The 17879-nt window shown below is 52.0% G+C and overlaps 1 protein-coding gene across 2 annotated transcripts; it reads left to right on the forward strand.

Annotated features, from left to right (window-relative positions):
• The first annotated feature begins 5344 nt into the window (after nt 1-5344).
• VPS18 (VPS18 core subunit of CORVET and HOPS complexes) lies at nt 5345-14050 on the forward strand. 2 transcript variants are annotated; one of them, NM_001100380.1, is made up of 5 exons: nt 5345-5723; nt 6794-6935; nt 9748-9839; nt 9966-11836; nt 12706-14050. In NM_001100380.1, exons 1-5 carry the CDS (start codon nt 5633-5635, stop codon nt 13429-13431), a joined length of 2922 nt encoding a protein of 973 aa, NP_001093850.1. In that variant the 5' UTR covers nt 5345-5632; the 3' UTR covers nt 13432-14050. The 2 variants fall into 2 exon arrangements, with proteins under 2 accessions (NP_001093850.1, XP_005211624.1); XM_005211567.5 differs by lacking the exons at nt 5345-5723; nt 6794-6935 and adding an exon at nt 6941-7030.
• The last annotated feature ends 3829 nt before the right edge of the window (nt 14051-17879 follow it).

Consider the following 17879-nt stretch of genomic DNA (forward strand, 5'->3'; position numbering starts at 1 on the left):
GCATCTGAACACTGTGGTGAAGAGGGGGATGTCCACTGGGGTTCAGACTAAACAGGAGAGAAGTGGGCAGTAATTTTAAAGTCAGATAATTCATAAAGATTAAAGATAAAGAAGGAAACAGGTCCACAGTTCAAATATGAAAACTGCCTGGAATCTTAAAGACAATTAGATGTAACTGAAACATATTCTTAGAAATAAAACCAGATAATTTTAGAGCTTAAAAATTACCCTAGTGAAAAAAAAGACCCAACACAGCCAAATAAATAAAAACAAACATTAAAAAAATCATTATAAGATAAATGCAAGGTCATCTGCCAAATGGGGTCCTGGAACAGAAAGGTTATTTGGTTAAACACTAAGGAAATCTGAATAAAGTATGGATTTCAGTGAATAAGAATATATCAATATTGGTTCACTAATTTTAACACAGAACACTGCAAGGTAGATTTTTCTCCTTTAACAAATGTAGAAACTAAAGCATGAGAAAACTCATTCATGCAATTGTTTAATAAATATTTATTAGTGAGTTAGGGAATGTCCAACAGATGCTGGGTCTCTTGGAGTAAATGCCCTTCAGGGGCCTCAAATGCAATCATCCAGATTGAGCTCAATCATGTGACCTCTGCCCCACCCCAACCCAGCTCGTCCTCCTCCCAGACAAAGTTGTCACTGGACCATGTGCTAGGTCTCCTAGCAGCCGTCCTGCATGCTTCCTTGCCGGCTCTCTTCCCCCCCAGCCAGTGCCTAACTTGACACTAAGCCCAGTGGCCCTTCCTCAGAAATGTCTTCCCAGTCTACTCTCTCTTTTCCAGGCTGGGTCGTCTCCACTTCTCTGTTTCTGCCTCAGAGCTCATCCTCTCTGATATGGACTCCACCCAAGCCACCACCCATCTTTCCAGAACCCACATCAGGTGGTTTCATCCCCAGCCAAAACCTTCTGATGGCCCATCCAATAGCTTTCACAATCTGGCCACCACCAGTCCCATTTCACCCACTGCCCTACTCCCAGTGCTCCTCAGCCACCCCCCACCTCCCCCACCTCCCCACCAGCATCACTATTTACAGGTCTTTGCAGACCCAAAGCTGCTGCTTTCCCTTTTTGGCCCTTGGAAATCACACATGCACTTCAAGTCTTAGCTCAGATTCACTGGTTTTCATATATGAATCCTCTCTCTCCCCGGCCCAGCAGTCAGCCCTTACCTGTTTCATGGCAACAACCACCGTATTTCTTAATATTTATTTATTTGGTTGTACCACGTCTTAGTAGCAGCATGCAGGATCTTTTAGTTGAGGCATAAGAACTCTTAGCTGTAGAATGTGCGATCTACTTCCCTGACGAGGGATCGAACCTGGGCCCCCTGCATCAGAAGCTCTGTGTCTTAGCCACTAGACCACCAGGGAAGTTTCCCACAGGGGTTTTTTGGGTAGAAGTGAGTGGATCTGCATCTCCAGCTGTAAGTTCCCTAAGGCATTTCTGTATTCAGGTGCTCAGAAGTATTTGAGATATTCCCCATAATCAGCATCCGTTACATCAAAACCAAATGCCCATGCTTCATAAATAGGTGGCTGCTGCTGCTGCTGCTAAGTCGCTTCAGTCGCGTCCGACTCTGCTCGACCCCATAGATGGCAGCCCACTAGGCTCCCCTGTCCCTGGGATTCTCCAGGCAAGAACACTGGAGTGGGTTGCCATTTCCTTCTCCAATGCATGAAAGTGAAAAGTGAAAGTCACTCAGTCTGTGTCTGATTCTTTGCGACCCCATGGACTGCAGCCTACCAGGCTCCTCTGTCCATGGGATTTTCTAGGCAAGAGTACTGGAGTGGGGTGAAATAGGCGGCAGTAGAGGTCAATACAAGGAAATCCATAGCAGTTCTGAGGGAGACATTGTGATGCAGGGAGACTTCATGGAGGAGGTGGACTTGAGAGACTCTCAGGTTAAAGCCACATTTAGAGTTTATTGAGCACATGCTCTACGTTGAACATTGTGCTATCACAATGAGCTTTCACCTAGATCACCTCATTTACTCTTCCACATAGACCTACTAGGTATCATTATACCTATTTCTGTAGATGAGAAGATCAACACTAAGAGCATCAAATGTACACAGTGTCACAGCTACCAAGTGACTAGGCATGAATAAGAAGGCTGGTCTCTGACTCTTACTCCAAAGTCCAGCCTAAGGTTGAAGACCCAGTATGCGGGGGGGAAAACTGCTGTAATCAGCTCAACAGGGAGTAGTATTGAGTGTGTAGGCCCACTTAGGCTCCACCCCATACATCCCAGAGAACAGTGGAACTGAGAGGGAGGCTCTGGGGACAGTGAGGTGGCTGGAAGAGCTCTGTTTCCCTGAGACACCAGCTCCATGCAGGGCGTACACTCTCCCTGCACAGTCCAGACCTGAGGATTCAGCTGTGTCACCCTCCCCTCAGCTTGTTCTGGGGTCATGGACAGTGCGGTGGTAAACTCTTAAGCATTTGCTTGCATTTGAATATTGCTTCCTGGTTTCCTCACTTGCTGGCCACATGACCTTGGACAAAATGCTCCACCATGCTGAATTTCAGTTTTCGCTTTCCTAACATGGGGAAAAGAGCAGTACCTATTTTATATCATTAGTGTGAGGTAAGATGAAATAACACCGAATATTAGGAACTTAGTGTGGTTTTTGGCGCATCTGTAGGAAATGTACCTTTTCTGGTTATTTGACCTTCGTCTGGACCTATGTGTGTTTATCAAAATGCAGCCGGCAGGTGATCTGGGGTGGAGCCTTACATAGGAGTAGCTTCTGGGCTGGGATCACTTTTCTCCCGGCGGAAACCTCCCTACTTCGTAGCTTGGGCACCTTCCCTCCTGGGACCTAACCTGCTGCTCAGCACCCCTGGCGGCGTAGCCACGTCGCAGCCGCAGGTTTCAGGTGGGAGAGGCCGGCCCAGGAGCTCTGGGAAGTTATTTAATATGTTGGACCGCGAAGCAGTCAGGGACACTCCAGGCCCAGAGAACCTTCAGTGAGGGCCGATGAGGGTCCAGTCCTCTGTGCCTACTAGGAAAGTTAAGCTAGAGAAGCATAACCACACCATGTACGTTGTACATCTGGAAGTTTTTGAGAACAAAGAGGGCACTCTTAGTCATTAATACAGGGCTGTGGGTTAAAGCCAGGACATTGGTAATCCTGCCTAGAGTCTTCCACTTTAGCAAGGTAGCAAGGCCCATGACCCCAAAGAAAGGAAGAGATTCTTTCTGGGTTGCCCCGGCAGGTGGAAGAGGGAAAACCAAGAGCAGTTGCACCCAAATCCTCACTGTTTCATTGCTCTGGACTCCCCATCCGCCTCCAACATCCCTCATCCCTTGTTCCAGCCAGGCTTTTCAGGCACTTGTGCTTCAACAGCGCTGTGGCCATGTCCCTTGTACATGTCTGGAGAGCAGATTTTTTCTGTTCTGTTCTGTGTGGTGTCCCCAGAGCCAGGAACAGAGTGTATGTGTGTGTGTGTTCACTTGCTTGCTTGCATGCTCATTTGAGGAATGAGTGCGCTGCTGAACAAATCATAAATTGCTTTTCTAGGATTAATTAGGGCTTCTCTGGTGGCTCAGACCGGAAAGAAAAACACCAATACAGTATACTAGCACATATATATGGAATTTAGAAAGATGGTAACAATAACCCTGTGTACGAGACAGCAAAAGAGACACTGATGTATAGAACAGTCTTATGAACTCTGTGGGAGAGGGAGAGGGTGGGAAGATTTGGGAGAATGGCACTGAAGCATGTATAATATCATGTATGAAACGAGTCGCCAGTCCAGGTTCGATGCACGATACTGGATGCTTGGGGCTGGTGCACTGGGACGACCCAGAGGGATGGTATGGGGAGGGAGGAGGGAGGAGGGTTCAGGATGGGGAACACATGTATACCTGTGGCGGATTCATTTCGATATTTGGCAAAACTAACACAATATTGTAAAGTTTAAAAATTAAAAAAAAAAAAAAGAATCCGCCTGCAATGCAGGAGACCTGGGTTTAATCCCTGGGTTGGGAAGATCCCCTGGAGAAAGGAACAGCTATACCCACTCAAGTGTTCTGGCCTGGAGAATTCCCTGGACAGAGGAGATTGACAGGCTACAGTCCACGGGGTCACAAAGAGTAGGACAAGAGTGACTTTCACTTCACAATCAGCATTAACTACCTATTTATGGGCCCATCGCCCCTCTGGATTATGATCTTCCAGGACGGTTGTTGTACTTATCTCTGTGACCCCAGCACCTAACTCAAGGCCAGACAGAGAGTAAGTGCTCAACACGGAGGAGCCACTACGAACCAGAGAAAGAGACTGGATAGCACATAGCTTCCTATTGGCCGAGCCACCATCTCTGCCACTTTCTGGAAACTGGTGGGTCCCTGGATGTGGGAGAAGAGAGCCCAGGACCGCTTGCCTGTGCCGTGTGAAGGCAGGATTTAGGTGGCGTTTAGATTGAAGAAAGGAATGTTCTCCTGGGGACCTAGTGTGTGTGTTAGTCGCTTAGTCGTGTCCGACTCTTTGCGACCTCATGGACTGCAGCCCTCCAGGCTCCTCTGTCCATGGAATTCTCCAGGCAAGGGTACTGGAGTGGGTAGTTTTTTCCTTCACTGGGGACCTAGGGCAACGGACTATTTTTAAATGTGCGAGAGGGAGCTGACCAGAGAGGTTGAGTGGTCTTCTGCCGGAGGGAAGCCTGGGCGTGAAAAATGCTGGGGACCTTCTCAGAGGCTGAGGCTGGATTGCGCTGGGCGGGTCTGGGAAGGCGACTAAGAAAGCCAGGATTGCCTCCTGGTGTCAAAGTCTAGAACTGCAGCAGAGTCCAGGAGGGTGGGGCTTGTGTTCAGCGGGGCCCGTCCACCACCTAGGGGCTTCCTTGGTAGCTCAGTCGGTAAAGAAACTGCCTGCAGTGCAGGAGACCTGGGTTCAATCCCTGGGTCAGGAAGACCCCTGGAGAAGGAAATGGCAACCCACTCCAGTATCCTTGCCTGGAGAATCCCATGGACAGAGGAGCCTGGCGGGCTACATACAGTCCATGGGGTCACAAGAGTCGAACACGGTTTAGTGACTAAACCACCACCACCAGCTCGGACTCTCCGCAGCAGAGAACGGAGAACTCCGCTGGAGAGCCAGCTAGGCCATATCCCCGCCCGCCCGCCACCCGACCCCGCCCCTACCACCATCCGGCCCCGCCCACCGCAGCCCTCACTGCACCTCCCAAGGGCCGGCTCCGCGACGTTCCTGCGCCAGCAAACGTGGGCCTCTGAGAACCCGGAAGTTACGTTATAGGCGTGCGTCCCAGGGGCGGGAGTCAGCTGAGCTGCTCGGGCGACGTTGGGATCACCTGAGATCGGCTAAGGGGAACCGGTGCTCTCTTGGGGGCGTGAGTTGGGTGCAGGACTGCGTCAAATAAAGGAGGCGAGCTCTCTGATCTTCTCGCTCTATAAGGCGAGAGTGAAAAGATTCTTAGGATTTTAAAGAGGAGGAGTTGGCGGTGGCGGATTGCCAGGATCTGTCAGATTCCTGTCGAGGCTGGGGAGTCGCAGCTTCCAATCCGGGGAGACGGGGATCCCTGGGGGGAGCCCTGTTGTAATCCCTGGGACGGAGGACCCAGAGGCCGGGCACCATGGCGTCTATCCTGGATGAATACGAGGACTCCCTGTCCCGCTCGACCGTCTTGCAGCCCGGCTGCCCCAGCGTGGGCATCCCCCACTCGGGTAAGGGAAGTGAAGGCGCCGCTGCACCTCTCGGCTGTCCTGGCATCTGCATGGGAGGAGCGGAGCAGGTGGCTCCAAGAGCTCGGGTTCACCTCCTGGACCTGCAGTCTGGATTTAGGCCCTTGGTTCTCCTCAGGTTCTTATGGCGGTGAATGGTCGAAGTTTGTAAGAGCAGCAAGCACAGCCGCGTGATCTAGGCCATGCCACTAGAGTCCTTCTAAGAGGGAACTGGGACTCGGATAAGGAAGTGACTTGCTTAGAGGGCAGCACTTGGGAAAACTGAGAATAGGTTCAGATGAGAATAGGCTTCATCTGATTCAGTGTTTTTCCCATCAGTCCCCTTGTGGAGGTAAGAGAAAGAATGAGTAAAGAACTGGTGAAAGGGGAGTGTTGTAGTGGAAGGAGGGATGAGCCTAGAGGGAACTCTGTCACTGAACAGGGGAAAATGAAGTATCTTAAGCTTTTGGTAGAGCTGTTTGCAGCTGGATGGTAAGGGGAAGTTTTTGTAGAAAGTAGTACAGAGTTGGCAGAGGCATCTGAAGTGCTGGAATATTTTGAGTAGTGATAGAGAAATGAAAGTAAAGGCTAGAGAGAAAGTACCAGCAGTTTGTTAACCAACTGATTGGAAGGGTTTCTCAGGGATCCCTCTGCCCTCATTCTTCTGGAGATTCATTGAGAGCATTATTGCATGGGCAGGGAGGAGGGAAGAAAGTGGAACTAGACGACTTTAGTTGAGCTCGGATTGCTTGACCAAAGACTGATAAGGGAGAACACTCAAACTTTACCTCATTACCACCAGGAGCAGGTACATAGTGGTTTAATAGCGTCCCAAGGGTTCAAAGAATCAACCCCTTACTGCTTTCAGAGGTGTGGGAAGAGCCCAGAACCTATAATGTAGCGTAGGACTAATGTAGAAGTGATTAGTAAAGTGCTTGATATATTGATATTTAAAGTGTCACTAACCAACATCCTGGGGTAGGAATATGTTAGAAGAAGGTGGAGAGGAGCAATCTGCCTCTTCTTGCCCTTCCTCTGTTTCATAGTTAACCTTTCTTTTGCTTCTTGCCTAGGATATGTGAATGCCCAGCTAGAGAAGGAAGCGCCCATCTTCACGAAGCAGCGCATTGACTTTACCCCTTCCGAGCGCATCACCAGTCTTGTCGTCTCCTGCAATCAGCTCTGCATGAGCCTTGGCAAGGATACACTACTCCGGTAAATGAAGACCCAGAAGGTTTACGAGTGTAGGAAGTGGATTGGTGGTATTTTGGAACTGTTGATTGACCAGGCCTTTCTTCCATTCTGGGCAGGTGAAACAGTGATTTGGGATTTGGGGGAAATATCCTATCCTTTGCAGAGAGAACTGATGTAGTGCAGTAGACCTGGACTCAGAGCTCAGCTCTGCCACTTACAGCAATGGAATCTTGAGCAAGTCACCTGGTCTTTCTGAACACGTCCCTTCATCTGTTACAGACTCTGTGTGTGTGTTTAGTCACCAAGTCATGTCCAACTCTTTGTGACCCCATGGACTGTAGCCCACCAGGCTTCTCTGTCCATGAGATTTCCCAGGCAAAAATACTAGAGTAGGTTGCTATTTCCTTCTCCAAGGGATTTTCTCAACCTAGGGATTGAGCCCCTGTCTCCTGTATTGCGGGCAAATTCTTTACCACTGGGCCACCAAGGAAGCCCATTATAGACAGTACCAACCCACAAAGTTAGTCAGGTAGATAAGTGGAACTGTCTAGAGTCCTGAAATAAATTCACTATAAGTAGAAATAAAATATCTCAATAAAACTGGAAATATCTCAAGTAAATGGAAATAATACATGACAAAAGGTGTTAGCAAAATTTTTTTATCTATTCAGAATAACCATCTGAGATGAAACAGAGCTAAATCTCTGTATCACAAAAATGAATTCTAAGTAGAATAATTATTTAAATATAAAAAAATAAGCAGTGTGAATATTAAAGAATATTTAATAAATTTCTGTGCCCTTGGGCTTAAGGGAGACCTTACTCAAGCTAGAAAATCAAGAATCCACAAAGGAAAAGGTAGATTTGACTATGTAATTTCTGTTATGACAGAATAAAAATAGAAAAGCATATGAGGCAGGTCAGGACAAAAGACAGTGGGAAAATAATGTTTTTCCATATATGACTAAAGATTTACATTCCTGTTCCTTAAAAAACCCTTTGAAATGAATAAGAAAAAGTTCAGTAGAAGAGGAAAGGTAAACAATATAAACAAGCAGTTCACAGAAGAGGAACTCCAAATTTCCAGTAAACATCTGAAAATAGTTTAAACCTGTGGGAAATGCACATTAAAATAACAGTAAGGGACTTCCCTGGTGGTCCGGTGATTAAGGCTCTGTGCTTCCAATGCAGGGGACGTGGGTTCAATCCCTGATTGGGGAACTAAGATCCCTCATGTTGTGCGGTATGGCCAAAAAATTGAAAAAAAAAAAAAAACAAAACAACTAAGATACTATTATTTTTAACCTGTAAGATTAGCAAGAGTTTAAAATGGCAATGCATGATGCTGGTGAAGATATAGAGAGATGAACTTATATATTGCTGGAAAGAGTATAAATTGCCACCACCTTTTGGAAAAGTAATGTCTGTTAAACTTTAAAATATCTGTGACATTTCCTGGCAGTCCCACTTTGGGGAATTCAAGTAATAGAAAGAAAACTACGAGTTTGAAAGGTATATATACAAGGATGTTGATTGCAGCCATGTTTCTGGTAGGAAAAAACTAGACCCAAGCTGAATGCCCATCAGTAGGAAAATGATTAAGTTATGATTCGGGCATAAAAGGAAATATTACGCAGTTATTAAAACAATGAGAGCTGTATCTGTTGACCCAGTGGAATGTTCATGATATCATTGAGAAAAGTAAGGTATAAATTATAAAAACAGTGATAAAATAACTTTATGTTGTGAACATGGAGAAAGACGTTAATATCACTTTTTTCTGCTGGGAATAACAGGAATTTGGAAGGAAAGTCATTAACTTTTTCTTCGTACATACTTACTTTTTGTTTTTAAATTTGATTGTGTGGGGTCTTAGTTGTGGCACATGGGATCTTCAATGCGGGTCTCAGGCTCAGTTGCCCTGAGGTTTGTGGGATATTAGTTCCCTGACCAGGGATCAAACTCGCATTCCCTGCATTGCAAGGTGGATTCTTAACCACTGGACCACCAGGGAAGTTCCCCTTCATACAATTTTGCATTGATTCTTTGGTTAGAATGAGCATATCATTTGAAAAGGTTTTAATAAGGGAAATACCTTAAATAGGGAATAACCTTAAGGAAATACCCATCAAGATTACTGTGAAGATTAATTGAGGTCATACTAGCTCAAGCTCTTAGCATGCTGCTGGGTATCTAGAAAGTGCTCAATAACCATTAGCTACTATTTGTGGTTCCCTTTTTACCCCAGCATTCTGGGATGTCCCTGCCCATCTTCCTGGAGGCACTGGGGGTGTGTTGAGCAGAAGCAAAATACTTCTGCTTAGTGATTTCTCAAAATGAAGTAGATTCTCAGAGCTGAGGGTTCTGAAGGAGGACCCCTATGTGTTTCAGAGTTCCCTTGGGATTGTATTCAGAATTTTATGTGTCTGTGTAGATTTCAAGGAGGAAAGGTTGTGCCTTTCATCTGATTATAAAGAGGTCTGCTGCTGCTGCTGCTGCTGCTAAGTCGCTGTAGTTGTGTCTGACTCTGTGCGACCCCATAGACGTACCCCACAAGGCTCCCCCGTCCCTGGGATTCTCCAGGCAAGAACACTGGAGTGGGTTGCCATTTCCTTCTCCAATGCATGAAATTGAAAAGTGAAAGTGAAGTCGCTTAGTCGTGTCTGATTCTTAGTGACCCCATGGACTTTAGCCAACAAGGCTCCTCCATCCATGGGATTTTCCAGGCAAAGTACTGGAGTGGGGTGCCAGTGCCTTCTCCATAAAGAGGTCTGTGATTCAAAAAAAGGCTCTGCCCTCCTCTGGAGTCATGCTCTGACTCTTGTCTTGACAGCATTGACTTGGGCAAAGCAAATGAACCCAACCACATGGAGCTGGGGCGCAAGGATGATGCCAAAGTTCACAAGATGTTCCTGGACCCCACTGGTGAGTGGTGCTAGAGTTCTGAGGTGGGGGTGGGGACTTTTGAGGGCAGGTCACTGCCGGGGTGGGTGGGACCTGAGGGTGGGAAAGGCAGCATCCTCTAGGGTGCCATGCTTTGCCCTCCTCCAGGTTCTCATCTGCTGATCGCTCTGAGCAGCACTGAGGTCCTCTATGTGAATCGTAATGGACAGAAGGTTCGGCCCCTGGCACGCTGGAAGGGGCAGCTGGTGGAGAGTGTGGGCTGGAATAAGGCCCTGGGCACTGAGAGCAGCACGGGTCCCATCCTGGTTGGCACCGCCCAAGGGCAGATCTTTGAAGCAGAGCTTTCGGCCAGCGAGGGTGGGCTTTTTGGCCCTGCCCCGGATCTCTACTTCCGTCCATTGTACGTGCTAAATGAAGAAGGGGGCCCAGCACCTGTGTGCTCCCTTGAGGCTGAGCGGGGCCCTGAAGGGCGTGGTTTTGTCATCGCCACCACTCGGCAGCGCCTCTTCCAGTTCATAGGCCGAGTGGCGGAGGGAGCTGAGGCCCAGGGTTTCTCGGGGCTCTTTGCTGCCTATGCTGACCACCCACCCCCATTCCGTGAGTTCCCCAGCAGTCTGGGCTACAGCGAGCTGGCCTTCTACACCCCCAAGTTGCGCTCTGCACCCCGGGCCTTCGCCTGGATGATGGGAGATGGCGTGTTGTATGGATCGTTGGACTGCGGGCGTCCGGACTCCCTGCTGAGTGAGGAGCGGGTCTGGGAGTACCCAGAGGGGGTGGGTCCCGGGGCCAGCCCACCCCTGGCCATTGTCCTGACCCAGTTCCACTTCCTGCTGCTGCTGGCAGACCGGGTGGAGGCAGTGTGCACGCTGACGGGACAGGTGGTGCTGCGGGACCACTTCCTGGAGAAGTTTGGGCCGCTGAAGCACATGGTGAAGGACTCCTCCACGGGTCACCTGTGGGCCCACACCGAGCGGGCTGTCTTCCGCTACCACGTACAGCGGGAGGCACGGGATGTCTGGCGCACCTACCTAGACATGAACCGCTTCGACCTGGCCAAGGAGTATTGTCGAGAGCGGCCTGACTGCCTGGACACAGTCCTGGCCCGGGAGGCTGACTTCTGCTTCCGCCAGCGTCGCTACCTGGAGAGCGCTCGCTGCTATGCCCTGACTCAGAGCTACTTTGAAGAGATTGCCCTTAAGTTCTTGGAGGCCCGACAGGAGGAGGCGCTGGCCGAGTTCCTGCAGCGAAAACTGGCCAGTTTGAAGCCTGCCGAACGAACCCAGGCAACCCTGCTGACCGCGTGGCTGACGGAGCTCTACTTGAGCCGGCTCGGGGCCCTGCAGGGTGACCCCGACGCCCTGAACCTCTACCGGGAAACCCGTGAGCGCTTCCGCTCCTTCCTCAGCAGCCCTCGCCACAAGGAGTGGCTCTTTGCCAGCCGGGCCTCCATCCACGAGCTGTTGGCCAGCCACGGGGACACGGAGCACATGGTGTACTTTGCTGTGATCATGCAGGACTACGAGCGCGTGGTGGCTTACCACTGCCAGCATGAGGCTTACGAGGAGGCCTTGGCCGTGCTGGCCCGCCACCGTGATCCCCAGCTCTTCTACAAGTTTTCGCCCATCCTTATCCGTCACATCCCTCGCCAGCTGGTGGACGCCTGGATTGAGATGGGCAGCCGGCTGGATGCCCGGCAGCTCATCCCTGCCCTGGTGAACTATAGCCAAGGTGGCGAGGCCCAGCAGGTGAGCCAAGCCATCCGCTACATGGAGTTCTGCGTGAATGTGCTGGGCGAGACCGAGCAGGCTATTCACAATTACCTGCTGTCGCTCTATGCCCGGGGCCAGCCAGCCTCACTGCTGGCCTACCTGGAGCAGGCCGGGGCCAGCCCACATCGCGTGCATTATGATCTCAAGTATGCGCTGCGGCTCTGTGCTGAACACGGCCACCACCGTGCTTGTGTCCACGTCTACAAGGTCCTGGAGCTGTATGAGGAGGCTGTGGACCTGGCCCTGCAGGTGAGCCGGTGATCCTTGACCCCATCTGGGAGAGAGGACTAGAAAGCAAGACATGCTGAAAGTTGGGGGGGTTGGACCGTGGCTAAGGGGTGCTGGCCTCTCTCGCAGAGGAGCTGTTGTATAGAGGTGAAGAACACGACTCAGAAGTCAGGGTTTGAATTCTGGCTCTGTCTCGTACTAGGCTGTGTGACCTCAGACTGGTTTCTGAACCTCTTTTTGCCTCAGGTTATTCAGCTGCAAAATGGGGTTAATATAATAAGCACTTCCCTCACAGGTGAGTTCTGCATACATGCTAGCCACAATTGCAGAATGGGAAGATGCTGAGTTGCATTGCTCAGATCATGAATTATCACCTATTTAGGATTATAGAAAGTGCTATTTAAAATTTGAGGGAATTTCCTAGTGGTCCAGTGGTTAGGACTGTGCATTTTCACTGCCAAGGGCGCAGGTTCAATCCCTGGTCAGGGAACTAATATCCTGCCAACCATGCATTGCAGTCAAAAGAAAAAAAAAAAAATCAAATTCCTGGGTTTGAATCCAAGACTTACTGAATCAGAATGTCTGGGTGAGGGCCCAAAAATCTGTATTTTGGGTATTTTCTGAGGTGATTTTTAACTTCACTAATATTGCAGGCCCACCATTAATAAGTAGCATTTGCATAGCTCTGACAGGGACAGGCCCGTTACTGACAGGCCTTCCTGTTTCAGGTTCCTTCCTGTTTCATTAGCCCCTATTTCAGCTCCCAGAAGCCCGATCTTTCTCGTTGCCAGGAGTGCTGGGCATCTGTTCTCTTGGGCATCTGTCTTTCCCACAGACTCTGCCCTGAGTGGGGAGGGGACTTGACCCTAACACTCTCAGCTTCCCCACAGGTGGATGTGGACCTGGCCAAGCAGTGTGCTGACCTGCCTGAGGAAGACGAGGAGCTGCGCAAGAAGCTGTGGCTAAAGATTGCGCGGCACGTGGTGCAGGAGGAGGAAGATGTACAGACGGCCATGGCCTGCCTGGCCAGCTGCCCCCTGCTCAAGATTGAAGATGTGCTGCCTTTCTTTCCTGACTTCGTCACCATTGACCACTTCAAGGAGGCCATCTGCAGCTCACTGAAGGCCTACAACCACCACATCCAAGAGCTACAGCGAGAGATGGAAGAGGCCACAGCCAGTGCCCAGCGCATCCGGAGAGACCTGCAGGAGCTGCGGGGCCGCTATGGCACCGTAGAGCCCCAGGACAAATGTGCCACCTGCGACTTTCCCCTGCTCAACCGCCCCTTTTACCTCTTCCTTTGTGGCCACATGTTCCATGCTGACTGCCTGCTGCAGGCTGTGCGGCCTGGCCTGCCGGCCTACAAGCAGGCCCGGCTCGAGGAGCTGCAGCGAAAGCTAGGGGCTGCTCCACCCCCTGCCAAGGGCTCTGCCCGGGCTAAGGAGGCTGAGGGGGGCACTGCTGCTGGGGGGCCCAGCCGGGAACAGCTCAAGGCTGACCTGGATGAACTTGTGGCCGCTGAGTGCGTGTACTGTGGGGAGCTAATGATCCGCTCTATTGACCGGCCCTTCATCGACCCCCAGCGCTACGAGGAGGAGCACCTCAGTTGGTTGTAGGAAGATGTCAACCCCGATAGGCGGGCAGGCAGTTGAGGGGCTGTCCCTTCTTGGGAAAGCCACAGCATTATCTGTGCTCAATCTCCTGGAGGCTGCTGGGCTGGGACGGTGGTGGGGGGACTGCAACTATCCCTGTTGCCCTCGGGTATCAGCTGATGCTTTCTGCCAGCTGCCTGTGCTGGTCTTCAGAGCTGCCTCAGAGCTGCTGTTTTGCCCAGGCCATAAGCCTGCTTCCCAGTAGAGGGCCATAGCCTGGAGAAGTCAGAATTGTGACCCCATCACTATCCCCATGCGTGTAACAGCTCTTTTCCTTTTCACTCTCCACACACCTGTTCTCCTGGAGCATTACCTCCTATCCTAGCCTTCCCTTTCACTGTGGCTTGTCTCTCTCAGAAGCGCTCTCTTCTGTCTGCCTCTCGGTCCCACAGGTGAAAAGGCCAGCCCCCCAAGCCCTGGGCATGGGTTGCGGTGAGAGGTGGGGCTGATGGTGGGCCTGCCCTTGTGCACACACTGTCTGGGGCTCCAGTGTGAGGGGTGCTCTGGGGCAGAGAGCCTCCTGGAGGACAGTGGGAGATGGTGATGAGGTGGAGAGCATTAAACTGTCTGCATTGCCCTGGTACTCTGGAGTTGGTGCCTTTGTGTTGATGCTGGGGAGAGCAGTGTGTGAGTGATCTCCAAGACGGGCTGGGGTGCCACAGGAAGCTGCCAAGGCCCTGTATACTTTCAAGCCTTGGCCCTTTTTCCTCCTGGAGATGTGACAGGATGATTTTTTGATTCTTTGCCTTCACTCTGTTCTTTCTGACTCCAAGCTTGGGTTGGGCTTTAAGGCCTACCCTCCCAAGTCTGGGCTTCCCTGGTAACTCAGCTGGTAAAGAATCCACCTGCAATGCAGGAGATCCCAGTTCGATTCCTAGGTCAGGAAGATCTCCTGGAGAAAGGATAGGCTACCCACTCTAGTATTCATGGGCTTCCCTGCTGGCTCAGATGGTAAAGAATCTGCCTGCAATGCGGGAGACCTGGGTTTGATCCCTGGGTCGGGAAGATCCCCTGGAGGAGGGCATGGCAACCCACTCCAGTATTCTTGCCTGGAGAATCCCATGGACAGAGGAGCCTGGCGGGCTACACACCTTGGGGTTGCAAAGAGTCTCAACTGAGCAACTCAGCACAGCACTCCCAAGTCTAGGAGCAGGGTCTGTTCTTCCCCTTGGCCAGCAGATGGTGCTGCTCCCCACAGAACTCTCCACACTCAGGCAGCTGGGGGCGCTGACTTCTCAAGTCTTGGTCTGTTCCCTCCCTGGTTGTCCCAGGAGTTTTCTGCTAATCTCAATGCCTAATCATAAATCTAAGCCCCTCATTCTTCCTACCTCCACTGGCTCATGTTAGATTTTGTTAGAATTTGCTTGCCTGTCTCTTCACCAGCCTGGAACCCTGCCTTCTCAACTTCTGCCCAATTTTGATACTGCCCTACAATCGATGTTTGTTTCATTTTTTTCATGGAGTCTTAACCACTGGACCACCAGGGAAGTCCCTTAACCGTAATGCAGAGGTCCACCATGGAGGTGAGACTGCTGCTGCTGCCATCCATAGCATTTGGCAGATATGTTTTCTCCCTATCTAGCTCCTATGACCTACCCATCCCCCCCAACTTATACTTCTTTAGTTGTGGCTTGAGGCTAAGCCCTAGGAAGTCCTGAAGCAGGGCCTTCCTGTGACATCAGCTGAGCACCCTTTGCTCCATGGACTAGTGTTCACAGTCCACTGCCCAGCTTTATGGGTGTGGTCAGTCAGCTGCCCAGACTGAGACGAAATAACTAGTGAGTGTTCCTGGAATCAGGCTGGGGTCAAGTCACCTGGCTAGTGATGACAGGCTTCTCTCTCTTGCCCGGGCAGCCTAATCCTCTCCCAAGACATTTATCCTCTGCAGTTCTGGGAGAATCTTGTCCTGCTGATTTCTTCCCCAACCACTAGAACAACAGGGTTTGTTCATGGCCCCTGCCAAGGGATAGGGCCAGAAGCTGTCCATCTTTGATGAGCCTCAGACTCTCCATCTTCCCCCTGAAACAAGAATGGAAACAAAGGGGACCCTACCCATCCTAATCCTGTTCGCTTTCCAGTGCCCCAGGAAGATTTGGGGGGCCTCCTGCTCCCTTCCTCTCCATGTGGCCTAAGGCTCCCCTCACACCTAGACATGACAAGTCCAGGGCTCAGGGTAATGCTCCCCACTGTCTGCTAGGTAAATCTTGGCCTACCACTGGCCTGGTCACTTGCTTACTTGGAACAGCTTGAGGCTTCTGTTTTTGCACATAATGTGTGCCTAATAACATGTTAGTTAAGCAAAGGCTGCCCTACTGTTCCCTCCTCCCAGAAGACTTGGCTAAGACAACCTGGGACACCCCTGCCCCTTCTGTCCTTTCTTAAGCCTGCCCATCTGGTCCTAGGCTGCTTCCTCTTTCCTGGAAAAAGGCCCCAATCTTCTCTGGCACCAACAGAATGGGGTTCCGTTGAGTCAGGGCAACGGGAAGCCACGGCTCTTAGATCCCTGGAAACCAAGCAAGGCCTGGAGTGGAGGGAAGAGAGAAGGCCCTCGGGGCCTTGGCCCTAAGCCTGGGGGAAGGACCAAGAGGGGGTGGGGTGGGGTGGGGGAGCAGCTGCGTGGGCAGGGGCCAAGATGAATGAGCTGCTTCTGGAGCGGTCACTGGAAATAGGAGGAGTGGCCACAGTCAGTGACGCTGGGATCAGGGCAGGAGGCCTGTAAACAAGGAAGCCACCTGGGGGAGATGCAGGGCGGCCACTGGTCCTGGGGAGCAGGTGCTTCCTGAGGCCCGCCCTTGAGAGGGCCCTTGTGGGGGGGCTGCGGGGGGCGCCTGGCTGAGTCAGCAGCGGGCACTAGGGGGCGCTGTCTACTGGCTTCCCTAACCCACCAGCTCCTTTCCTCTGCCCCAGGGGGAGTGGCCCCGAGGGTGTGCCCGCCCCATGTCTGAGGCTCGGCCGACTGCCCACCGCCCTTCTCCTGGCCAAAGCCAACCCTGGCAGGGAGGGCGCAGGGCTCAGAGCCCGGACAGCCCGGGAGTGAGTTCATTCCCCAGGGACCACCGCCTCCCAGCAGTTCCTGCTCAGCCCCCTCTTGCCCCGCTGCGCCCAACTCGTGTCGCAGGCGGGACACCCTAACCCCATTGGTTGGGAGGGGGCCACCAGGCTCCAGGCTGCCCTTGGCGCTGCCCCCCTGGCGCCAGGGAAACAAAAGGTTGGGGGGCCCAGAGGGAGTTATCTGGCCCCCCTACTAACACCGGGAGAGGGGGCAGGGAAGGGGGCCAAGAGGGGCACACCTCCTCCTCACTCCCTCAACTCTGCAGATTCTTCGAGACACTTTCACAGGCGGAAATTCCCAGAGGTCAGAGGAGGGAAACGGTTAATTCCTTTTATTCAATGGGTCCCCCCTACTCGCCTCCCCCCAACTTCCTCCCTCCACTTCCCGCCCCCCCCTGTGTGAACAGGAAGTGGAGAGGAAAAGGCTTTGAGCAGTGCAGCTGGGAGCAGGAGGCAGGGAGTGGGCGGCAGGCTTAGTGCCAGCCCTGCCCCTCACGGTTACTTGCTGGAGGGCCAGACCCACTGTGGTCTGGGAAAGAACCTGCAGTCCCGCGGGCGGGTGGCAGCAGAGCCGGGAAACAGCCTTGAGTGCGAGCGCCCTTCCCTCAGCCTGCTTCCAGGTCAGAGGCTGTTGCACCGAGGGTGCAAAGCGTCCTCGGCCGAGACCCAGCTGCCCTTGCCACTGCAGCCCCACCCCCACTGCAGGCTGGGCATCCCGAGGCTGGCAGGCATCTCTTCAGGCAGCCGCCGGTCCTGGCACCGGCTCCAGCCACTCAGCCCCTTGGCCCTGCCAGTTCTTTGAAGCTCATGCAGCGCTTCCTGTTTGGGGCAGGCGATGCCAGGGCCCCTCCCCCACCATTGTTCTGTAGAGACCATAAGTCCATCTGTTGCCCCATGGTGGGGCCCCTAGGCAGTGCCACAGGGGAGCAGCCCCACAAAGGACCCTGCTGGCAAGCTTTGCTTACATGGAGTGAGGCTGGGCCCTGCAGCAGGTTGAGGGTGAATGGTGGTCAGAGGCAGGGCCAGGATGAGCAGTGGGACAGAAGGAGAATGCTAGATAGTTCTAGGGCCACCCTCTGCTTCCTCCTTCACCTAGAGCATGGAGACTACACATGCTGGGAGCTATGCATGCTGAAGCCACCAGGAGAGGGACACCATTCTTACGCCCAGCTTCCAAAATGGAAAACGGAGGCACAGGGACAACTCTGTCTAGGGCTGGCCCATAAAGGAGCACCAAGTAGGGTCCTTCTTTCAAGGTGATTAGCCTTGCCCACTGAATGCCCTCTATTAGGGGCTTTCCTCTCTGTGAGCAGCTTTGCCTTTTCTCAGCTTTCACCTTGAAGTAGGCTGTGAACTGAGCA

The sequence above is a fragment of the Bos taurus genome, chromosome 10, assembly GCF_002263795.3.
Source record: "Bos taurus isolate L1 Dominette 01449 registration number 42190680 breed Hereford chromosome 10, ARS-UCD2.0, whole genome shotgun sequence".
NCBI lineage: Eukaryota > Metazoa > Chordata > Mammalia > Artiodactyla > Bovidae > Bos > Bos taurus.

Excerpts from the sequence above, each read along its gene's own strand:
- VPS18 (NM_001100380.1), top strand. The coding sequence starts at position 5,633 with ATGGCGTCTATCCTGGATGAATACGAGGACTCCCTGTCCCGCTCGACC. Across the intron at positions 5,724-6,793 it reads CGTGGGCATCCCCCACTCGG|GATATGTGAATGCCCAGCTA; the intron begins GTAAGGGAAGTG and ends CTTCTTGCCTAG. Across the intron at positions 6,936-9,747 it reads GGCAAGGATACACTACTCCG|CATTGACTTGGGCAAAGCAA; the intron begins GTAAATGAAGAC and ends TTGTCTTGACAG.